The sequence below is a fragment of the Pezoporus occidentalis genome, unplaced genomic scaffold, assembly GCF_034315485.1.
Source record: "Pezoporus occidentalis ecotype Australia unplaced genomic scaffold, CSIRO_AGI_Poc_V1 ctg984, whole genome shotgun sequence".
Taxonomy (NCBI): domain Eukaryota; kingdom Metazoa; phylum Chordata; class Aves; order Psittaciformes; family Psittacidae; genus Pezoporus; species Pezoporus occidentalis.
The window spans coordinates 1-19,242 of record NW_026916352.1 but is presented as its reverse complement, the minus strand read 5'-3'; the positions used below and the strand labels follow the sequence as shown (position 1 = coordinate 19,242).

The 19,242-nt window shown below is 66.1% G+C and overlaps 4 protein-coding genes across 4 annotated transcripts; all 4 read right to left on the bottom strand.

Annotated features, from left to right (window-relative positions):
• Positions 1-1,710: 1,710 nt before the first annotated feature.
• On the bottom strand, positions 1,711-3,152 carry APOF (apolipoprotein F). The gene is made up of 2 exons (XM_062606872.1): positions 3,065-3,152; positions 1,711-2,558 (listed from the first exon to the last, which is right to left on the bottom strand). Exon 2 carries the CDS (start codon positions 2,537-2,539, stop codon positions 1,721-1,723), a length of 819 nt encoding a protein of 272 aa, XP_062462856.1. The 5' UTR covers positions 2,540-2,558; positions 3,065-3,152; the 3' UTR covers positions 1,711-1,720.
• Positions 3,153-3,334: 182 nt separating this feature from the next.
• On the bottom strand, positions 3,335-13,072 carry TIMELESS (timeless circadian regulator). The gene is given in 28 exon segments (XM_062606873.1): positions 3,335-3,523; positions 3,626-3,711; positions 3,783-3,813; positions 3,892-4,036; positions 4,760-4,878; positions 4,969-5,037; positions 5,122-5,257; positions 5,354-5,502; positions 6,457-6,539; positions 6,630-6,753; positions 6,844-6,929; positions 7,372-7,523; positions 7,655-7,931; positions 8,063-8,164; positions 9,451-9,602; positions 9,687-9,812; positions 9,892-10,061; positions 10,139-10,242; positions 10,366-10,583; positions 10,675-10,851; positions 10,933-11,020; positions 11,111-11,244; positions 11,327-11,482; positions 11,566-11,667; positions 12,354-12,416; positions 12,489-12,603; positions 12,686-12,839; positions 12,916-13,072. Coding segments are annotated over 28 exon segments (3,495 nt in total). The 5' UTR covers positions 12,998-13,072; the 3' UTR covers positions 3,335-3,428.
• Positions 13,073-14,314: 1,242 nt separating this feature from the next.
• On the bottom strand, positions 14,315-16,414 carry LOC134157672 (lens fiber major intrinsic protein). The gene is made up of 4 exons (XM_062606875.1): positions 15,989-16,414; positions 15,296-15,460; positions 15,132-15,212; positions 14,315-14,633 (listed from the first exon to the last, which is right to left on the bottom strand). The coding sequence occupies exons 1-4, from the start codon at positions 16,346-16,348 to the stop codon at positions 14,451-14,453; spliced, it is 789 nt and encodes a 262-aa protein (XP_062462859.1). The 5' UTR covers positions 16,349-16,414; the 3' UTR covers positions 14,315-14,450.
• A 632-nt stretch (positions 16,415-17,046) lies between these two features.
• Positions 17,047-19,238, bottom strand: LOC134157671 (aquaporin-4-like; the record flags this gene model as incomplete). The annotated part of the gene is made up of 4 exons (XM_062606874.1): positions 17,047-17,227; positions 17,964-18,044; positions 18,122-18,280; positions 19,044-19,238. Coding segments are annotated over 4 exons (615 nt in total), but the record flags the coding sequence as incomplete, so codon positions are not given.
• Positions 19,239-19,242: the final 4 nt, after the last annotated feature.

Genomic DNA, 19,242 nt, shown 5'->3' with positions numbered 1-19,242 from the left:
TAAGGACATGGGGATAGGGATGGGGGACAGAGGGGTAAGGACATGGGGATAGGGATGGGGGAAAGAGGGGTAAGGACAAGGGGATAGGGATGGGGGAACACAGGGATAAGGACATGGGGACAGGGATGGGGGACACAGGGATAAGGACATGGGGATAGGGATATGGGGATAGGGATGGGGGACAGAGGGGTAAGGACATGGGGACAGGGATATGGGGATAGGGATGGGGGACACAGGGATAAGGACATGGGGACAGGGATATGGGGATAGGGATGGGGGACACAGGGATAAGGACATGGGGATAGGGATGGGGGACAGAGGGATAAGGACATGGGGACAGGGATATGGGGATAGGGATGGGGGACACAGGGATAAGGACATGGGGACAGGGATATGGGGATAGGGATGGGGGACACAGGGATAAGGACATGGGGATAGGGATGGGGGACACAGGGATAAGGACATGGGGACAGGGATATGGGGATAGGGACACAGGGATAAGGACATGGGGACAGGGATATGGGGATAGGGATGGGGGACAGGGATAGGGATAAGGACATGGGGACAGGGATATGGGGACTGGGATATGGAATAGGGTACTGGGACAGGGATGGGGGACATAGGGACAAGGATATGGGGCTAAGGATGGGGGACACAGGGATAAGGACATGCAGGACAGGGATATGGGGAATGGGGGACATGGAATGGGGGGACTGGGGACAGGGATATGGGGATAGGGATGGGGGACAGAGGGATAAGGACATGGGGATAGGGATGGGGGACATAGGGATAAGGACATGGGGATAGGGATATGGGGATAGGGATGGGGGACAGAGGGATAAGGACATGGGGATAGGGATGGGGGACAGAGGGATAAGGACATGGGGATAGGGATGGGGGACAGAGGGGTAAGGACATGGGGACAGGGATATAGGGATGGGGGACAGAGGGATAAGGACATGGGGATAGGGATATGGGGGACATAGGGATAAGGACATGGGGACAGGGATATGGGGACTGGGATATGGAATAGGGTACTGGGACAGGGATGGGGGACATAGGGACAAGGATATGGGGATAAGGATGGGGGACACAGGGATAAGGACATGCAGGCAGGGACATGGAATAGGGGGACATGGAATGGGGGGACTGGGACAGGAAGGGGGACATAGGGATAAGGACATAGGGACAGGGATATGGGAATAGGGATGGGGGACATAGGGATAGGGACATGAGGACAGGGGTATGGGAATAGGGATGGGGGACATAGGGATAAGGACATGGGGACAAGGATATGGGGATAGGGATGGGGGACATAGGGATAAGGACATAGGGATAAGGACATGTGGACATAGGGACATGGGGATAGGGATGGGGGACATAGGGAGAAGGACATGGGGATAGGGATGGGGGACAGAGGGATAAGGACTTGGGGATAGGGATGGGGGACATAGGGATAAGGACATGGGGATAGGGATGGGGGACATAGGGATAAGGACATGGGGATAGGGATGGGGGACAAAGAAGCAGGAGGCCAAGGAATTGCGACAGGGACACGGAGGGGGAGCCCTGGGGACAGTGACGGGGCCAGGCCGGCTGCCACCACGTGGCTCTGACAAGGCCGCCCCGAGGGGCCAAGGTCCCCGCGTCCCGGGGCAGGGCGGCCCCACATCGATCCGAGCGCAGCCAAGGGACACGGAGCCAGCCCCGGGGGCTTTATTCACACCACGAGCACGGGGCCGCTGTGGGCGCTGGGCACCGTCGGGGGCTCCCCCTCCGAGGTGAAGTAGGCGATGAGCGCCCGCACGCCGGCCTTGAGCCCCGGCTGCAGCCCCATCTGCACCCCCAGCGCCACGGGGCCGCCGGCGGCAGCGGCGATCGCGGCCAGGCTGGCGTAGCCCAGGTCCTCGGCCGCCTGCAGCGCCCGTCTGGACGCCAGGGCCTCGCAGCCCTGGAAGGCGAAGTAAACGCTGGTGCCCAGGTTGTAGAAGGCGCTGACGCCCGGCACCCACTCCAGCACCCCGTGCGCCTCCCGCTCCCCCGGCGGGGCGCAGGCATCGTCAGCCCCGCGCTGCCTCCGCACGGCCCCGCTGCAGCGCGGCCCCGCGATGCTCCGGGATGCGGCGGCACCGGGCGCGCAGGGCTGAGCCAGGCGGAGCAGGACCTGGGCCACGGCCTCGGGAGCCGGGTCCCGCCGCAGCCGCGCCAGACCCCGCAGCAGCGCAGCGGCCGCGGCCGGACCCAGCTCCCGCATCAAGCCCCGCACCTCGGCTTCAGCCTCCGGGCTGCAGGCGGCGGCGCTGAGCGCCAGGGCCATGGCGGCGCGGACCAGAGCCCTCGGCAGCGCCGGGAGCGAGGGGAAGCCGGGCAGGGCTGCGGGGAGCAGGGACCCGCACGGGAACGAGCGGTCCCGCACGGGCTCGGACGGCTTCTGCTGCGCCAGCTCCGCCAGCAGCGCCGAGGCACCGGGGCCGGCACCCAGCGCCGTGGGCACGGACCCCGGGAGGAGGAGGAGGAGGAAGAGCAGAGCCCCGGGCATGGCGCAGCTCCGGGATCGCCTATGGAAGGGGCAGAGAGCTGTTAACCCCCATGGCATAACCATGGCCCCTAGGGTATAACCACGGCCCCCCCCATGGGATAACCACAGCCCCTAGGGTATAACCAAGGCCCCCTATGGTATAACCACAGCTGCCCCCCATGGCATAACCACGGCCCCTAGGGTATAACCACAGCCCCCCATGGGATAACCATGGCCCCTAGGGTATAACCACAGCCCCCCATGGCATAACCACGGCCCCCCATGGCATAACCACAGCCCCTAGGGTATAACCACGGGCCCCCCATGGGATAACCACAGCCCCTAGGGTATAACCACAGCCCCCTATGGGATAACCACAGCCCCCCATGGTATAACCACAGCCCCCTATGGGATAACCACAGCCCCCCATGGCATAACCATGGCCCCTAGGGTATAACCACAGCCCCCCCCATGGGATAACCACGGCCCCCCCCATGGGATAACCACGGCCCCCCAGGACCCCCCATCCCCGGCTCACCCACTCACCGGTGGTCCCTGCCCCGTCCCAGTGCTGTGGCTGCGGGCGCAGCCCCTGCGGCCCCTTTATAGCTGCTGTTATCAGGGGCTGTTGCGACACGTGGGGCTTGGCCCTGGGGCAGGGACAGGGCAGTGTGCACGGGCAGGACCCCAGCCCCAGCCCCACAGAGCAGAGGAGGCCAAGAACGGCATTGATTTATTGAACAGTTACAGAGTTTAATGAGGTCGGGGAAAAAACACCCCAGGAAGTAACAAAATCCATGGGGAAACAGGGATCTGGGGATAAAACAAGGAAATGGAGAGACCAGGACAAGGGGGGAAAGGTGCTTCCACAGCACCCTTAAAACCTGTGTGAAACAGCCCATGGGGAGCCTCAGTCTTCCTCCTCTTCCTCCTCTTCCACGCACCGGATGCGCTTCCTCCTCCCCAGGGGCTGCAGCTCCTCATCCTCGGGGGGCAGCGCTGGGGCTGAATGGAGCAGGGAAGGGGCTGAGCACCCAATCCAGGGGTGCGGGGACAGGGGCACCCATGACCCCCCCCCACTGTCTCCCAGCGCCAGGCTGGACCCACCGGAGCTGCCGGAGGCCTCGTCCTCGCTGTCGAGGTCCCGTTGCCTCTTGGTGTGGGGCTGCACGGGGCTGGGGTCAGGCTCCTCACTGCGGTGGTGGGGACAGGGCTCAGGGACCGGCTCAGGGCCCCCCGGTGTGGGGATGGGACCAGTTCTCACCTCTCCGAATCCGGCGGCTGCGGTGATGCTGCTGGGCACAAGAGCCATGGAATCAATGGGGTGGGGAAGGGCTTGCAGAGCATCGCCTCCAAGCGCTCCAAGGCCTTACCTGGGTCAGGGTCCTGCGGGCACTGGGGTGGCTCCGGCAGCTCCCGGGGGGACCCCGAGGGGTCGGGGCCGTGGTGGGTGATGGAGGCGGCCGCCCGGCGGAGCAGCCGTGGGGTGAGCGCAGCCGGGATGCGCCAGAAGGTTTCCTGGGTGGAGAGGGGAGAGGGTGCAGGGAGAGGACGCGAGCAGGGGATGGGAACCGGGATGGGGATGGAGACAAGGAGGGGACAGAGATGGGGATGGGAATGGGAACGTGGATGGGACCAGGGACAGGGATGGGACCTGGGATGAGAATGGAAAGCAGGACTGGGATGAGGATGGAGACAAGGAAGGGAGAGGATTGGGAACAAGCATAGGGACAGGGATGGGAAGGGAAAGTGGGACTGGGATGGGGACAGAGACAAGGATGGAGACAGGGAAGGGAACAGGGACAGGGATGGGAAGCAGGATGGGAAGGGGAAGTGGGACTGGGATGGGGATGGAGACAAGGATGGAGACAGGGAAGGGAACAGGGACAGGGATGGGAAGCAGGATGGGAAGGGGAAGTGGGACTGGGATGGGGATGGAGACAAGGATGGTGACAGGGAAGGGAACAGGGACAGGAATGGGAAGCAGGATGGGAAGGGGAAGTGGGACTGGGATAGGGACGGAGACAAGGATGGAGACAGGGAAGGGAACAGGGACAGGGATGGGAAGCAGGATGGGAAGGGGAAGTGGGATTGGGATGGGGATGGAGACAAGGATGGAGACAGGGACAGGAATGGGAAGCAGGATGGGAAGGGGAAGTGGGACTGGGATGGGGATGGAGACAAGGATGGAGACAAGGATGGGGACCGGGATGGGGACCAGTGTGGGGCCCGGTCCCTCACCTGCTCGCTCTCGGGGGGCCGCAGCCCCAGCCGCCGCAGCAGGGCCTGGAAGCGCCGGTTCTCCATCGCGTCCTCGTTCTCCTCCGAGAGCGGCACCAGCGGCACCGGGTGGGAGGTGCCTGAGCCCCGGGAGCCCGGTGAGCACCGGAGCGAGCCCCGGGCCCCCCCAGCCGCTGCCGGTCCCATCCCGTCCCGTCCCCCCCACTCACCATCCTCCTCCCGGTCCCCCGCCGTCCTCCGCAGGCAGCTCTGGAGCCAGCGCAGGGGCCCGGCCAGGCCTGCGGGACAGCGATGGGTGATGCAGGATGCGGCCCCGCAGCCAAGCAGAGCCCGACCGGGGGGGTTCTGAGCCCCGAACCCACCTTCCTGCTGCAGCCGCTGCGCCAGGCCCTGCCCAGCCCCTTCCTCAGCCCCCTCCATGGGGTCTTCATCTTCTTCATCCTCCTCCTCGCTGTCCCCATCCTCGGAGCTGTCCTGGGCCAGCGCTGCCGGGGCTCCCTATGGGGACCGGGGGGGGGGGTTTGGGTGCCTGTGATGGGGCAGCACCCACTGGGCCCCCCCCCCCCGGCTCCAGCACCACCCCCCCCATGGTACCGGTCCCGGTGCAGGGCCCTGGCCCTTCCTCCGGCGCCTCTTGTAGAGCTCGGCGCGCGTCGCCACCAGCCCCAGCGCCAGCAGCTTGTCCACGACCCGCGCCCGCGAGCGCCGCGCCGTGAGGTGCTGCAGGATGCGGCCCAGCACGTCTGCGGGGGGGCAATGATGAGGGCATGGGGGGGAAACAGGAGGGGGACAATGAGGGGTAACGGGGAAATAATGGGGGGGGATAACGGGAGAAATAATGGGGGATAACATGGGTTATAATGGGGAAAAATGGGAAAATTATGGGGAATAACCAAGAAATAATTGGGAATAAAGGAAGAGAAAATGGGGGATAACGAAGGGGAAAATGGGGGGCAATAAGAGGGGGATAACAGAGGGAAATAATGGGGGATAACAGAGGGATAATGGGAGAAATAATGGGGGATAACATGGGTTATAATGGGGGAAATAATGGGAAAATTATGGGGAATAACCAAGAAATAATCGGGGATAAAGGAAGAGAAAATGGGGGATAACGAAGGGAAAAATGGGGGATCATGGGGGGCAATAAGAGGGGGATAACAGAGGGGGATAACAGAGGGGGATAACAGAGGGGGATAACAGAGGGGGATAACAGAGGGATAACGGGAGAAATAATGGGGGATAACATGGGTTATAATGGGGGAAATAATGGGAAAATTATGGGGAATAACCAAGAAATAACTGGGGATAAAGGAAGAGAAAATGGGGGATAACGAAGGGAAAAATGGGGGGCAAGAGGGGGATAACAGAGGGAAATAATGGGGGACAACAGAGGGATAACGGGAGAAATAATGGGGAATAACATGGGTTATAATGGGGGAAATAATGGGAAAATTATGGGAAATAACCAAGAAATAATCGGGGATAAAGGAAGAGAAAATGGGGGATAACGAAGGGGAAAATGGGGGATCATGGGGGGGAATAAGAGGGGGATAACAGAGGGAAATAATGGGGGATAACGGGCGGAATAATGGGGGAAATAACAGGGGAATAAGGGAGGAATAACGGGGGGGAATAACAGGGAACGAGAAGGATAACGGGGAAACAATGAGGGACAACGGGGGCTGCCCCCTCACCATCCGAGCCCCGGAACTCCTCAAAGAGCCGCGCCAGCTCCTCCTCCTGCTCCTGCGTCCACAGCACGATGTGGGTGCCCTTCCTTGGGGGGGGGCACACATGGGGTCAGCCCCAGCCCCGGGGCTCAGCGGCCGCCCCGGTTGTGCCCCCGTTGTGGGGGTCCCGGACCCACCTCTGCCGCGGGAGGTCGCGGGCGCTGCCGATGAGCCCCAAGCGCACCAAGTGCTTCACCAGGTGCCTGCGGGTGCGCCCGGGCGCCGGGAGCTGCGCCAGGATGGCTCCGGCCACGTCCAAGCCTGCGGGACCACAGGGGACAGGGATGGAGCCCCCGGAACCCCCCCCCCCAGCGCGGGTCCCCCGGCGCCCCCCAACCCCAGCCCCGGTACCTTCCACCTCCCTGTACTTCCAATAGAGCTCCCGCAGCTCCTGCTCCTCCTGCGGGGTCCAGGGGGGGGCCCGGCTCCTGCCAGCCCTGGGCAGAGACAGAGAAGAGGTGAGGGAGGTAACGGGAGCGATATAGGGTGCGATAGGGTGCGATAGGGTGCGATAGGGTGCGATAGGGTGCGATAGGGTGTGATAAGATGCGATAGAATGCGATAGAATGTGATAGGGTGCGATAGGATGCGATAGGGTGCGATAGGGTGCGATAGGGTGCGATAGGGTGCGATAGGGTGCGATAGAATGTGATAGGATGCGATAGAATGTGATAGGATGCGATAGGGTGTGATAGGGAGTGATAGAATGCAATAGGATGTGACAGAATGCGATAGAATGCAACAAGAGACAACAGGATGTGATAGGACGCAAGAGGATGCAGTAGGGTACAACAGGACGCGATAGGAGACGACAGCATGCGATAGGAGGCATAAAGGGAGGGGAGGGAGGGCAGCAGCCCCATCGCCAGCCCCGCTCACCCCTCTCCCTCCCGCAGGGAGCCGTAGCCCTCGGTCATCTCGCGGGCGGCCGCAGGGCTCTTCCAGAAGAGCAGCTCCACGAACGCCTTCTTGTTGGTGGCCGCCAGCGCGAAGAACTTGCCCAGGATGAACTTGGCCAAGGCCACGAGCTCCTGCGGGCGACAGCGGAGCTGGGGGACACTGGGGACCCGGATCCTCCCCTGGGAAGGCGGGGGCGCAGAAGCGGGACCCACGGAAGCGGGACCCACGGAAGCGGGACCCACGGAAGCGGGACCCATCGGACCTGGTGCGCGCCGGCGGCGGGGTCGTGCAGGAGCCGGTTGAAGAGGGCGAAGAGGGAGAGCTGGAAGAGCAGCGGCTCCATGCGCAGGTCGCGGGCCAGGCGGTGCAGCAGGCGCGCGGCGCAGTGGTTGGTGCGGGCGCTGTTGCGGGGGTACCCCCGCAGCAGCAGCACCAGCGCCCGCACCACGGGGGCACAGGCGAACCTATCCCCATAGCGCCGGTGAGTGGGGCCGATGCGGTCAATGGGGAATCACCCCCCCTCAGCCCCAGAGCCCCCTCTCACCGCTTCAGGGCCAGGCGTTGTGCAGCAGGCGCGCGGCTCCTCAGTCCGGTTGGTGCGCAATGGGACAGTGCTGAGGGGCTGGAGCAGCCCCAAACCAGAGCCCCCCCCATTGCCGGGGCCGTGGACTCACGGGGCAGAGGAGCAAAGAGGATGTCCTGGAGCAGCTGGGTCTCCTCGGGGGGGCCCGCACTGGGGGGTCCGAACACATCCCCTTCGGGCCACACATCCCTATGGAGGGATAGGGAGAGGCTGGCACCGTGTCCATGCACCGGGAATGCCCATCACGGTTATCACCATATCCATGCACCGGGAATGCCCATCATGGCTATCACCATGTCCATGCACCGGGAATGCCCGTCATGGCTATCACCATATCCATGCACCGGGAATGCCCGTCACGGCTATCACCGTATCCATGCACCGGGAATGCCCATCACGGCTGTCACCGTGTCCATGCACCGGGAATGCCCGTCACGGTTATCACCATATCCATGCACCGGGAATGCCCGTCATGGCTGTCACCGTGTCCATGCACCGGGAATGCCCATCATGGCTATCACCATATCCATGCACCGGGAATGCCCATCATGGCTATCACCATATCCATGCACCGGGAATGCCCATCATGGCTATCACCATATCCATGCACCGGGAATGCCCATCACGGCTATCACCATATCCATGCACCGGGAATGCCCATCACGGCTATCACCATGTCCATGCACTGGGAATGCCCATCATGGCTATCACCATATCCATGCACCGGGAATGCCCATCATGGCTATCACCATATCCATGCACCGGGAATGCCCATCATGGCTATCACCGTGTCCATGCACCGGGAATGCCCATCACGGCTATCACCATATCCATGCACCGGGAATGCCCATCACGGCTATCACCATATCCATGCACCAGGAATGCCCGTCACGGCTGTCACCGTGTCCATGCACCGGGAATGCCCGTCACGGCTGTCACCGTGTCCATGCACCGGGAATGCCCATCACGGCTATCACCGTGTCCATGCACCGGGAATGCCCATCATGGCTATCACCGTTTCCATGCACCGGGAATGCCCATCACGGCTATCACCATATCCATGCACCGGGAATGCCCGTCACGGCTGTCACCGTGTCCATGCACCGGGAATGCCCGTCACGGCTATCACCGTGTCCATGCACCGGGAATGCCCGTCACGGTTATCACCATATCCATGCACCGGGAATGCCCGTCACGGCTATCACCATATCCATGCACCGGGAATGCCCGTCACGGCTATCACCATATCCATGCACTGGGAATGCCCATCACGGCTGTCACCGTGTCCATGCACCGGGAATGCCCGTCACGGTTATCACCATATCCATGCACTGGGAATGCCCATCATGGCTATCACCATATCCATGCACCGGGAATGCCCATCATGGCTATCACCGTGTCCATGCACCAGGAATGCCCGTCACGGCTGTCACCGTGTCCATGCACCGGGTGCGGGATGGGGATGGTGCCGGTACCGGGCAGAGCGGAGCAGCTGCAGGGCCTGGGGGACCCGAGCATCCCGCAGGCACCCCTGGATCCGCAGCAGGGCCTCGGCGCGTTGCTCCTCCACCGGCGTCTCCGACGCAGCATCGAAGGGCACCACGTCCTCGGGGAGGGGCACCTCGCCCTATGCAGGACACTGTCACCTTGTGCCCCACAGCAACCCCCCCCCCCCCAATTTCCCTGCTATGGGGCTGGAGCCATCCCCTACCTGCAGACAGGCCTGAAGCTGTGGGGCCAGCCCTGCCCACAGCTCCTGCAGCTCCTCGGCGCTGGGCGGCTGCGGGGCTGCGGCTGCGGGCGCGCGGGGCTGCTTCTTCCTCCGCACACGCTTGCTCTATAGGGGACCAAGGACGGGGTGAGGAGGAGCTGTGAGCCCCATAGGGCCCCCCCGGTGGGGCGCTCCCCATCCCAACCTGCACCACGAGGCTGGCGCGGCCGCGGCAGAAGCGCTCCAGCATGCGCAGGAAGAGATGCGCCGTCTCCACCAGGTCCCGCAGGAAGCTGCGCGGCTGCTTGGTCTCGTCAAACTTGCGGAAGAGCGTGAGGAAGAGCTCCCGGTATTCCATCAGGTAGAAGATGTTGCCTGGGGAGGAGGAGGAGGAAGGAGGTGGAATGGGAATCCCCAACATGGGACGGATGCAACGGGACAATGGGACTCACTCTTGATGACCTGGCTGCTGTCCCGCACCGCCGGCTCCGGGGACCGGTCCATCTCCTGCACCGTGCGCAGCAGCTCCTGGTACGCCTTGAGAGCCAAGTGCATCCTGAGGAGGAAGGCGGTGGGCAGGACCCCAAAGCTCATCCAGTCCCAACGGGGACCCCATCCATCGGAGCAGGAGGCTCCGAGCCCCATCCAACCGGCGACGGGGCAAACCCCAAGCCCCCACCTGCGTGCCCAGGTCACGGCCTCCTTCTTGTCCATCAGCGCCATCTCGTAGTAGGTGGTGAGGTTCTGCTCGATGAAGTGGAAGGCGCGGACGCCCACGGTCTCGGACACCAGCTCCGGGCGGAAGCCGCGGTGCCGGTTGAAGGCCATGAAGAAGGCGCAAGCCCACAGGTAATAGGTCTCATCGTGCTGCTGAGCCTTCTCCCGCACCAAGTGGTCCTGTGGGGCGCAGCCCGTGGGGCTCAGCGGGGCGGGGGGGGGATACGGACACACAGCCCCGTGGGTCCCAGCCCCACGGCCGCCCCCTCACCTTCACCAGCAGCATGAGGCGGTTGTAGCAGCCCTCCAGGAAGTCCTGGCAGAAGCGGCGCAGGAAGAGGCGGACGTTGCGCGCGGAGCGGTGCGGAGCCTCGGCCTCGGGGGCTGCCTGGCGCCGCCGGGGCACGCGCCGCGGCTCCTTGCCCAGGTCGTGGCTGTAGCTCTTCAGCTGCGGGCACGGCACCGCGCTCGGACCCGGCTGGCATCACCACCACCACCACCACCACCGCATCCCCATCCCCGTGCTCACGTGGTGCAGCCCCTTATGGAACACCACGTCCCGGTCCCCGATCGCCTTCAGGCCCTGCAGGACGTAGGAGCCGCCGAACCGGGAGTGCCTGGAGCAAAGTGGGGGGACGGGATGTGGGGTGAGCGGTGCGGACCCCACCATGGGGATCCCGGTGCTGCCAGCCCCCCCCTGCCCTCACCTGTACGGGCGCTGCAGCGCCCGGCTCCTCTTCTCCGCCAGCTCCCGCTGCCGCAGGCTCTGCAGCTCCCGCGTGTCCTCCCTGTGCTCAGCACCCGCCTGGCCCTGCCCCAGCACCGCCAGGTCCTCCGGGCTCTGCGGGCAGCATCATCAGCGCTATGGGATGGAGGGGGCGGTCCATGGGGGTCCCTGCCCCACCGGCCCCCGCCCCACTCGCCTGGTCACGGAACATGAGGGAGATGATCTCCAGGACGTGCAGCGCCCATTGCTGCTCCGTCTGGGCGCTGGCCAGGAACTTGAGCAGATCGTCCATGCCGCTGATGTGCAGCGCCCACAGCACCCGGTCGTGCACGGTGGCGTCGCCGTCCACGCGCTGGGGGAGACGGAAAAGGGGGGCTCAGCACCCCCACGATGGCCCCAGAGCTGCCGCGCGCGGTGAAGGGTCCCGTCGGGTACCTGCTCCTCGGTGGGGTCCAGGGGGACGTGCAGGACATTGCGCACCAGGAGCAGGATCCTCTCGATGAGCAGCGTGTCCTCCTCCTGCCGCTGCTCCCAGTCCTGCGGGGATGGGGCCGTGAAGGGTCCCCGCAGCACCCGCGGGGATGGGGCCAGGAGAGGTTCCCATAGCACCCACAGGGATGGAGCCAGGAGGGGTCCCCGCAGCACCCACAGGGATGGAGCCGGGAGGGGTCCCCGCAGCACCCACAGGGATGGAGCCGGGAGGGGTCCCCGTAGCACCCACAGGGATGGAGCCGGGAGGGGTCCCCGCAGCACCCACAGGGATGGAGCCGGGAGGGGTCCCCGTAGCACCCACAGGGATGGAGCCGGGAGGGGTCCCCGCAGCACCCACAGGGATGGAGCTGGGAGGGGTCCCCGCAGCACCCACAGGGATGGAGCCGGGAGGGGTCCCCACAGCACCCACAGGGATGGAGCCGGGAGGGGTCCCCGCAGCACCCACAGGGATGGAGCCGGGAGGGGTCCCCGCAGCACCCACGGGGATGGGGCTGTGAGAGGTTCCCATAGCACCCACAGGGATGGAGGTGGGAAGGGTCCCCGCAGCACCCACGGGGATGGAGCCAGGAGGGGTCCCCATAGCACCCACAGGAATGGAGCCAGGAAGGGTCCCCACAGCACCCACAGGGATGAAGCCGGGAGGGGTCCCCGCAGCACCCACAGGGATGGAGTGAAGAGGGGTTCCCGCAGCACCCACAGGGATGGAGCCCATGCAGGGCCATGGCACTCACGAGCTGCAGGAGGTCATAGAGCTTCTCACTGAGCACCCCAAACACCTTCTCACTGGCAAACGCCTGCAGAGAGCCCTGTGTGAGCGAGGGGGGCACAAACAGAGCCCCCAGCCCAATGGGGGGGTTCAGACTCACCTCTTTATAGGCCTGGAGGTAAGTCCCGACCTGCAGGAAGTGGTGCCGGGAGCCGGCATCCGCAGGGACTTTGCCGAAGCAGAGCAGCGCCGGCTGCGTCAGGTTCACCATCAGCCTGCGAGGGGGCAACGCTGCTCCATGGGGGGAGCCCTACGGCACCACCCGAACCCCCCCCCCAACAACCGCACCCCCTATACCTGACCAGGGCATCGAACAGGACCTTGTCCTGCGGGTACTGCACCAGGATGGGCAGGAGATCGTTCTGCAGGATCTGCGCCGCCCCGAGCTGCTGCCGCACATCCCGGGTCTCGTCCTCGTGGCGCAGGTACCGGATCAGGTCCTTAACGCTTTCTAAACGGGGACACACGGAGCCGTGAGCCCCGCAGCGCCGCGCCGAGCCCCGCCGCCGCCCCGAGCACCCCCGTACCCAGGCAGTCGGGCTCCCGGTGGTAAACGGCCCCTTCCAGGTAGCCCAGAGCGCTGCAGGTAGCCAGGAGCTCGCAGTTCATCCCGCACCCGTCCGCGCACCGGCGCCGGTAACGGGGACCTTGTGCGACCCGGGGCTCAGCGCCCCCCGGTTCCGCCCCCCCCCCCGAAACACCTCCAAAACCGGGGCCGGGGCCGCCGCTACCGCAGCTCCCGCCAATCCCGGCCCGTTCCCGCGGCCCCGCGCAACAGCCCCAGTTCCCGCGCTGGGAGGCCCCGCCCCGCTCACGGGCTTAAAGCGGCAACTCCCGCCCTGGGCACTCGGTGGGGCCCACACCCCCCTCCCCACCTCCGGCCTCCCGCGTAACCGCTGCCCCGCAGCCCCCCCCCCCTCGCAACGATTCCACCCTTTCCCCCGCTCCCACAGTGATGCGGTGCCCCCCAAAACGGGAGGAGCTCCCATGCGCGGCATTGCCCCTTTAAGTGCGACGCAGGGCGGGGACCTCCACCGCGGGCGCGGGAAAGGACCGCGCCTCCCCTCCCGGCAGCCCCCGCGCGGTTGCCGGGGCGACGCGGGCTCGGGCTGGTCCCCAGCATCCCCGGTTCTCCCCATCTCCAGTTCCCCCCTCCCCGGTCCCCTCCATCCGCGGTCCTCCCGTCCCCGCTGTCTCCATCCCTGGTGTCCCCCATTTCCGGTCTCCTCATCCCGGGTTACTCCCCTGTCCCCAATTCCCCCATCCCCGCTCCCCTCCATCCCCGCTCCCCTCCATCCCCGTTCCCCTCCATCCCCGCTCCCCTCCATCCCCGCTCCCCTCCATCCCCGCTGTCTCCCCCCGTCCCCTCCATCCCCTCTCCTCTCCATCCCCGCTCCCCTCCATCCCCGCTCCCCTCCATCCCCGTTCCCCTCCATCCCCGTTCCCCTCCATCCCCGTTCCCCTCCATCCCCGTTCCCCTCCATCCCCGTTCCCCTCCATCCCCGCTCCCCTCCCCTCCATCCCCGTTCCCTCCATCCCCGCTCCCCATCCCCGCTGTCTCCCCCCGCTCCCCTCCATCCCCGCTCCCCTCCATCCCCGCTCCCCTCCATCCCCGCTCCCCTCCATCCCCGCTCCCCTCCATCCCCGTTCCCCTCCATCCCCTCTCCCCCCGTTCCCCTCCATCCCCTCTCCCTCCATCCCCGCTCCCCTCCATCCCCGCTCCGCTCCATCCCCGTTCCCCTCCATCCCCGTTCCCCTCCATCCCCGTTCCCCTCCATCCCCGTTCCCCTCCATCCCCGTTCCCCTCCATCCCCGCTGTCTCCATCCCCGTTCCCCTCCATCCCCTCTCCCCTCCATCCCCGCTCCCCTCCATCCCCGCTCCCCTCCATCCCCGCTGTCTCCATCCCCGGCGCCGGGCACTGCCGGTTACCAAAATAAACGCTGCCGTTTAATGCACCGAACACAGCGCTCCCGCCGCGGCGGTTCGCGGGGGCCGGGCCCCGCCGCCGCCCGCCGCACACACACGCACCACAACGCAGCCAAGCGGCGGGGCGGCCGGGACCTACAAGCCCTGAGTCTTCAGCTCCAGCGGCTCCGCCGGCGGCGAAGGAGGCGGCTCGGTAACGGGCGGAGCTCCCTTGAAGGCGGCCAAGCGCTCGGCCAGGCTGCGCGGCCGCGGGCACAGCGCGAACTCGTAGAGCACCGAGCCCAGCGCAGCGCCCAGCACCGGGCCCGCCCAAAACACCTGCGGGAGGTGCGGGGTGGGGGGGCACGGGGTGGGCACCGGCACCGGGGACCCCGTTACCCAGCGCAATGGTACCGGGGGGGGTCGCGGAGGACGGATGCGGGAAGGATGCGGGAGGGATGAGGGAGGGATGCGGGAAGGATGTGGGAAGGATGCGGGAGAAATGAGGGAGCGATGCGGGAGGGATGAGGGAGGGATGAGGGAAGGATGCGGGAAGGATGCAGGAGGGATGCGGGAAGGATGCGGGAGGGATGCGAGAGGGATGCAGGACGGATGCGGGAGGGATGCGGGAAGGATGCGGGAGGGATGCAGGACGGATGCGAGAGGGATGTGGGAGGGATGAGGGAGGGATGCGGGAGGGATGCCTGAAGGATGCGGGACGGATGCGAGAGGGATGAGGGAGGGATGCGGGAGGGATGAGGGAGGGATGCGGGAGGGATGCGGGAGGGATGAGGGAGGGATGCTGGAAGGATGCGGGGTCCCCCCCGCAGCGCTTACCCAGTGGTTGGTGAAGTTGCGGGTGACGACGGCGGGCGCAAAGGAGCGCGCCGGGTTCATGCTGGCGCCCGTGTAATACATCTGATGGGAGGGGGACGCGGCGGTGGGTGCGGGACCCGGCCCCGCTGCCCCCCGAGGCGGGGACCCCCCGCGGCCGCTCTTACCCCGAAGAGGTGGCCGAGGGCGAGGGAGAAGCCGATGGGCAGCGCGGCCGAGCCCGGGCGCCCGTCGTGGCGGTTGTCGAAGCTGGCGAGGACGCAGAGCACGAACTGCGCCGTGAGGAGCAGCTCCACCACCGTGCCCTGCCCCGGCCCCACGCCCGGGTGCAGCTGGAACGGGGGGCACGGGGCTCAGCACCACCCCGCAGAGCCCAGCACCGCCTTGCCCCGCTGCACCCCGAAGCCCTGCTCACACCAAGCACTTCGCGGAACCCCCCCAAACCTCCCATTAACCCCCATTAGCTCCGTTCAGCATCTCAATCCCCCCATACAGCACCCCCTCCCAAAGCTCCAAACACCTCCAAACCTCCTAACCCCCCCATTAGCACCATTCAGCCTCCCCAAGCATCTCAATCCCCCATTACAACCACTCCCAACCCCAGAGCCCCTAAACCCTGCAGTAACCCCCACTGAGCACCTCAATTCCCATTAACCCCCCCCTCCACAACCCCAAAGCCCCAAGCACCTCCCAGAGCCCCTAAACCCCCACTGAACACCTCAATTCCCATTAAACCCCCCTTCCACAGCCCCAAAGCCCCAAGCACCTCCCAGACCCCCTACCCCCCCCCTTTACCCCCCTCAATCCCCCCATGACATCCCCGTGGCACCCCTAAAACCCCCTGTGGGAGCCCCGCTCACCGCGCTGAGCCCGAGGGTGCCGCGGACCGGGGCCGGTGTGAGCCCATAGAGCACCCCGGCCCCGGCCAGCGCACCCAGGACCTGTGCCACGAGGTAGCCCACGGCCCGGGCCACCGAGAGCTGCGAGGCCATGAGGAAAGCCAAGGTAACGGCGGGGTTGACGTGGCCGCCGCTCACCGGCCCCAGAGCCTGCACTAGGGTGGCTTGAGCCAGCCCGAAGGCCAGGGCAGCCCCCAGGACATTGGGGGGGCCCGGCACCCAGCGCAGGGACGCCCCCAGCCCCAGCAGGGTGTAGAGGAGGCTGCCCAGGAACTCGGCCAGGACGGCCCTCCAGAAGGAGGACGAGCGCAGCTCCCGCATTGCCTGGCCCCGCTCCTGCGGCCCCGCTCCCCTCCCCGGGGGCCGCCCGCAAACACCTTTATAAGCCCCCCCCCCCCCCGCCCGCCCCTTCGGGCCGGCCCCCGGGGTCGGATCCCGCACCCCCCCCCCCCTTCCCCTTCATTAACCACTTCGCTGCCCGGTGACACACAAAGAGGGACATCCCCCCCCGCCCCCAATAGCGGGGACCCCCCCCCCCCCCCGTCCATCCATGGGGCTGCTATGGGGGGGAACACACGACGCTGCCCCATAGATGGGTGGGAGCACAATACAGGGAGCAGCCTCCCCCTGCCCCACACTTGGGGGGGGGGGGCCGGCGCTGTTGTGTGCGGGAGCGATGATTGAGCCCGGCTTAGCGGGCCCCCGGGGGGGGGATTAGAGCCCGGCGCGGCCATTGGCGCCCGTCGGAATCTGCCGGGGCTGCAGAGGATGCCACAAAGCGCTTTGCTGCGCTCAGCGCCCGGCACGGGACAGCGATGGGGGGTCCCGGCCCCCCCCCCCCCCCAACAATGGGGCCGCAGGGAGGGGGCACCCGCATGGGAAGGGAGGGGGGGCATCGGGGTCTTGCAGCCCCATTGAGACACACACACCCCACACACCCCCCATAGCAACAGTCGGACCTAACCCCAGCTTTAATAACGGGGGAAAGGGGATCCAGGAGCCCCGACTCCTATGGGGGGCTCAGGCTGTGGGGCTGCGGGCGGGGGGTGAGGAGGGGGCCGGGCTGGTGGCCTCGACCAGAGCCACGTCCCTGCAGGCCAGGCAGGAGCGGAGCTTGTCCCGGGAAGCGCCGGGAGCCAGGAGGAATTCGTGGCAGAGCCCGGCCAGCAGCGAGCCCAGCACCGGCCCCAGCCAGTACACCTGGGGGGGGGGACACAGGGGTCGGGGGGGGACACATGGGGCAGGGGGGGGATGCACATGAGGGGTTGGGTGCCCCAGGGATAAGGGGATGTGGGGTTGGGGGCTGCTGGGTACTGAGCAAGGGATGGGGGCACAGGGACCCACAGGGATAGGGGTGGGAACTGGATTGGGATGGGGACAGGGATGAGGATGGGGAGGGGGATAAGGATGAGGACAAGGAGGGGGACAGGGATGAGGATGGGGACGGGACAAGGATGGGGAGGGGACAAGGATGGGGACAGGGATGCGGATGGGGAACGGGATAAGGATGAGGACAAGGAGGGGGACAGGGATGAGGATGGGGACGGGACAAGGATAAGGAGGGGGACAGGGATGAGGATAAGGAGGGGGACAGGGATGAGGATGGGGAGGGGGATAAGGATGGGGACAGGGATGAGGATGGAGATGAGGACAGGGATGAGGACAAGGAGGGGGAAAGGGATGAGGATGAGGACAGGGATGGGGAAAGGGACGGGGACAGGGAGGGGATGGATTGAAGGAACCTGCTCCATGGGGGGCTCACACGTTTGGGATGGGGGGACCAGGGAAGCCCTTCCCAAAGGATTGGGGGGACCCACCCTGGGATGGAGGGACCCGGAGGACCCGAACTGGGGCTGCAGCTGGGACAAGGGGGTGCGAATGGACACGGGGAGGGTCCCCACATGGGGCTCGGGGGGGGGGCACACCCCAAACTCACCCAATGATCGTCCCAGACCCCGGTGACAAGCGCCGGCCCCAGTGAGCGCGCGGGGTTCAAGCTGCCCCCCGAGACCGGTCCCTGTGGGATGGGGGGGGTCAGGAGGGGGGGGGGGCACCAGCACCCGCGTTGGATGGGGGGGCCGGGGGGGTCCTCACCGCAGCCAAGGCACCGGCGGCCACGGCGCTGCCCAGGACCAGGCCCCCCCCGCCATGGGGGGGGCCCCGGGAGGAGGAGGCGAAGGTGGCCAAAGCCAATGGGATGGTGGCCAAGGTCTCCCAGGCCAGGGCCTGTCCTGCCGTGCCCTGAGCGCTCACCTGCGGGTACAGCCGGGGAGAGCGGCTGGAGCTGGGGTGGGATGGGGTGGGATGGGGATGGGATGGGATGGGGTGGGGATGGGATGGGGTGGAGACGGGATGGGGATGGGATGGGGATGGGGATGGGATGGGATGGGGATGGGATAGATGGGATGGGATGGGTTGGATGGGATGGGGTGGGATGGGGTGGGATGGATGGGATGGGATGGGATAGATGGGATGGGATGGGTTGGATGGGATGGGGTGGGATGGGGTGGGATGGATGGGGATGGGGATGGGGTGGGATTGGATGGGGTGGGATGGGGTGGGGATGGGGATGGGATGGGGATGGGGTGGGGATGGGGATGCGGATGGGGTGGGATGGGGTGGGATGGGGATGGGGTGGGGATGGGATGGGGATGGGGGATGGGGATGGGATGGGGGTGGGGATGGATGGGATGGGGATGGGGATGGGGTGGGATGGGGTGGGGATGGGGATGGGATGGGGATTGGGATGTGGTTGGGATGGGGATGGGGATGGGGATGGGATGGGGAGGGGGATTGGGATGTGGTTGGGATGGGGATGGGGATGGGGATGGGATGGGGTGAGATGGGGGTGGGGTGGGGTGGGGACAGGGACATGGGATGGGGATGGGAAAAGAGACAAGGATGGGCACAGGGATAAGGGTGGGGATGGGAATAGGGACAAAGATGGGGACAAGAACTGGAATGGGGACAGGGCCGAGGGCAGGGCTGGGCACAAGGACGGCGCAGGGGCACTCACCCTGGGCACGAGCCCGGTGCCCTCCGGCAGCGCGAGGCGCGCGGCGGCCGCCGCCAGCAGAGCCCCGCAGCACTGCGCCAGCAGCAGCACGGCCGCGCGCCCCGCACCCAGCTTGCGGGTGCAGAGCAGGGCCAGGGTGAGCGCGGGGTTGGCCTGGGGGGCCCCGGGGGTGCTGCTGAGCGCCGCGGCCGCCAGGCCC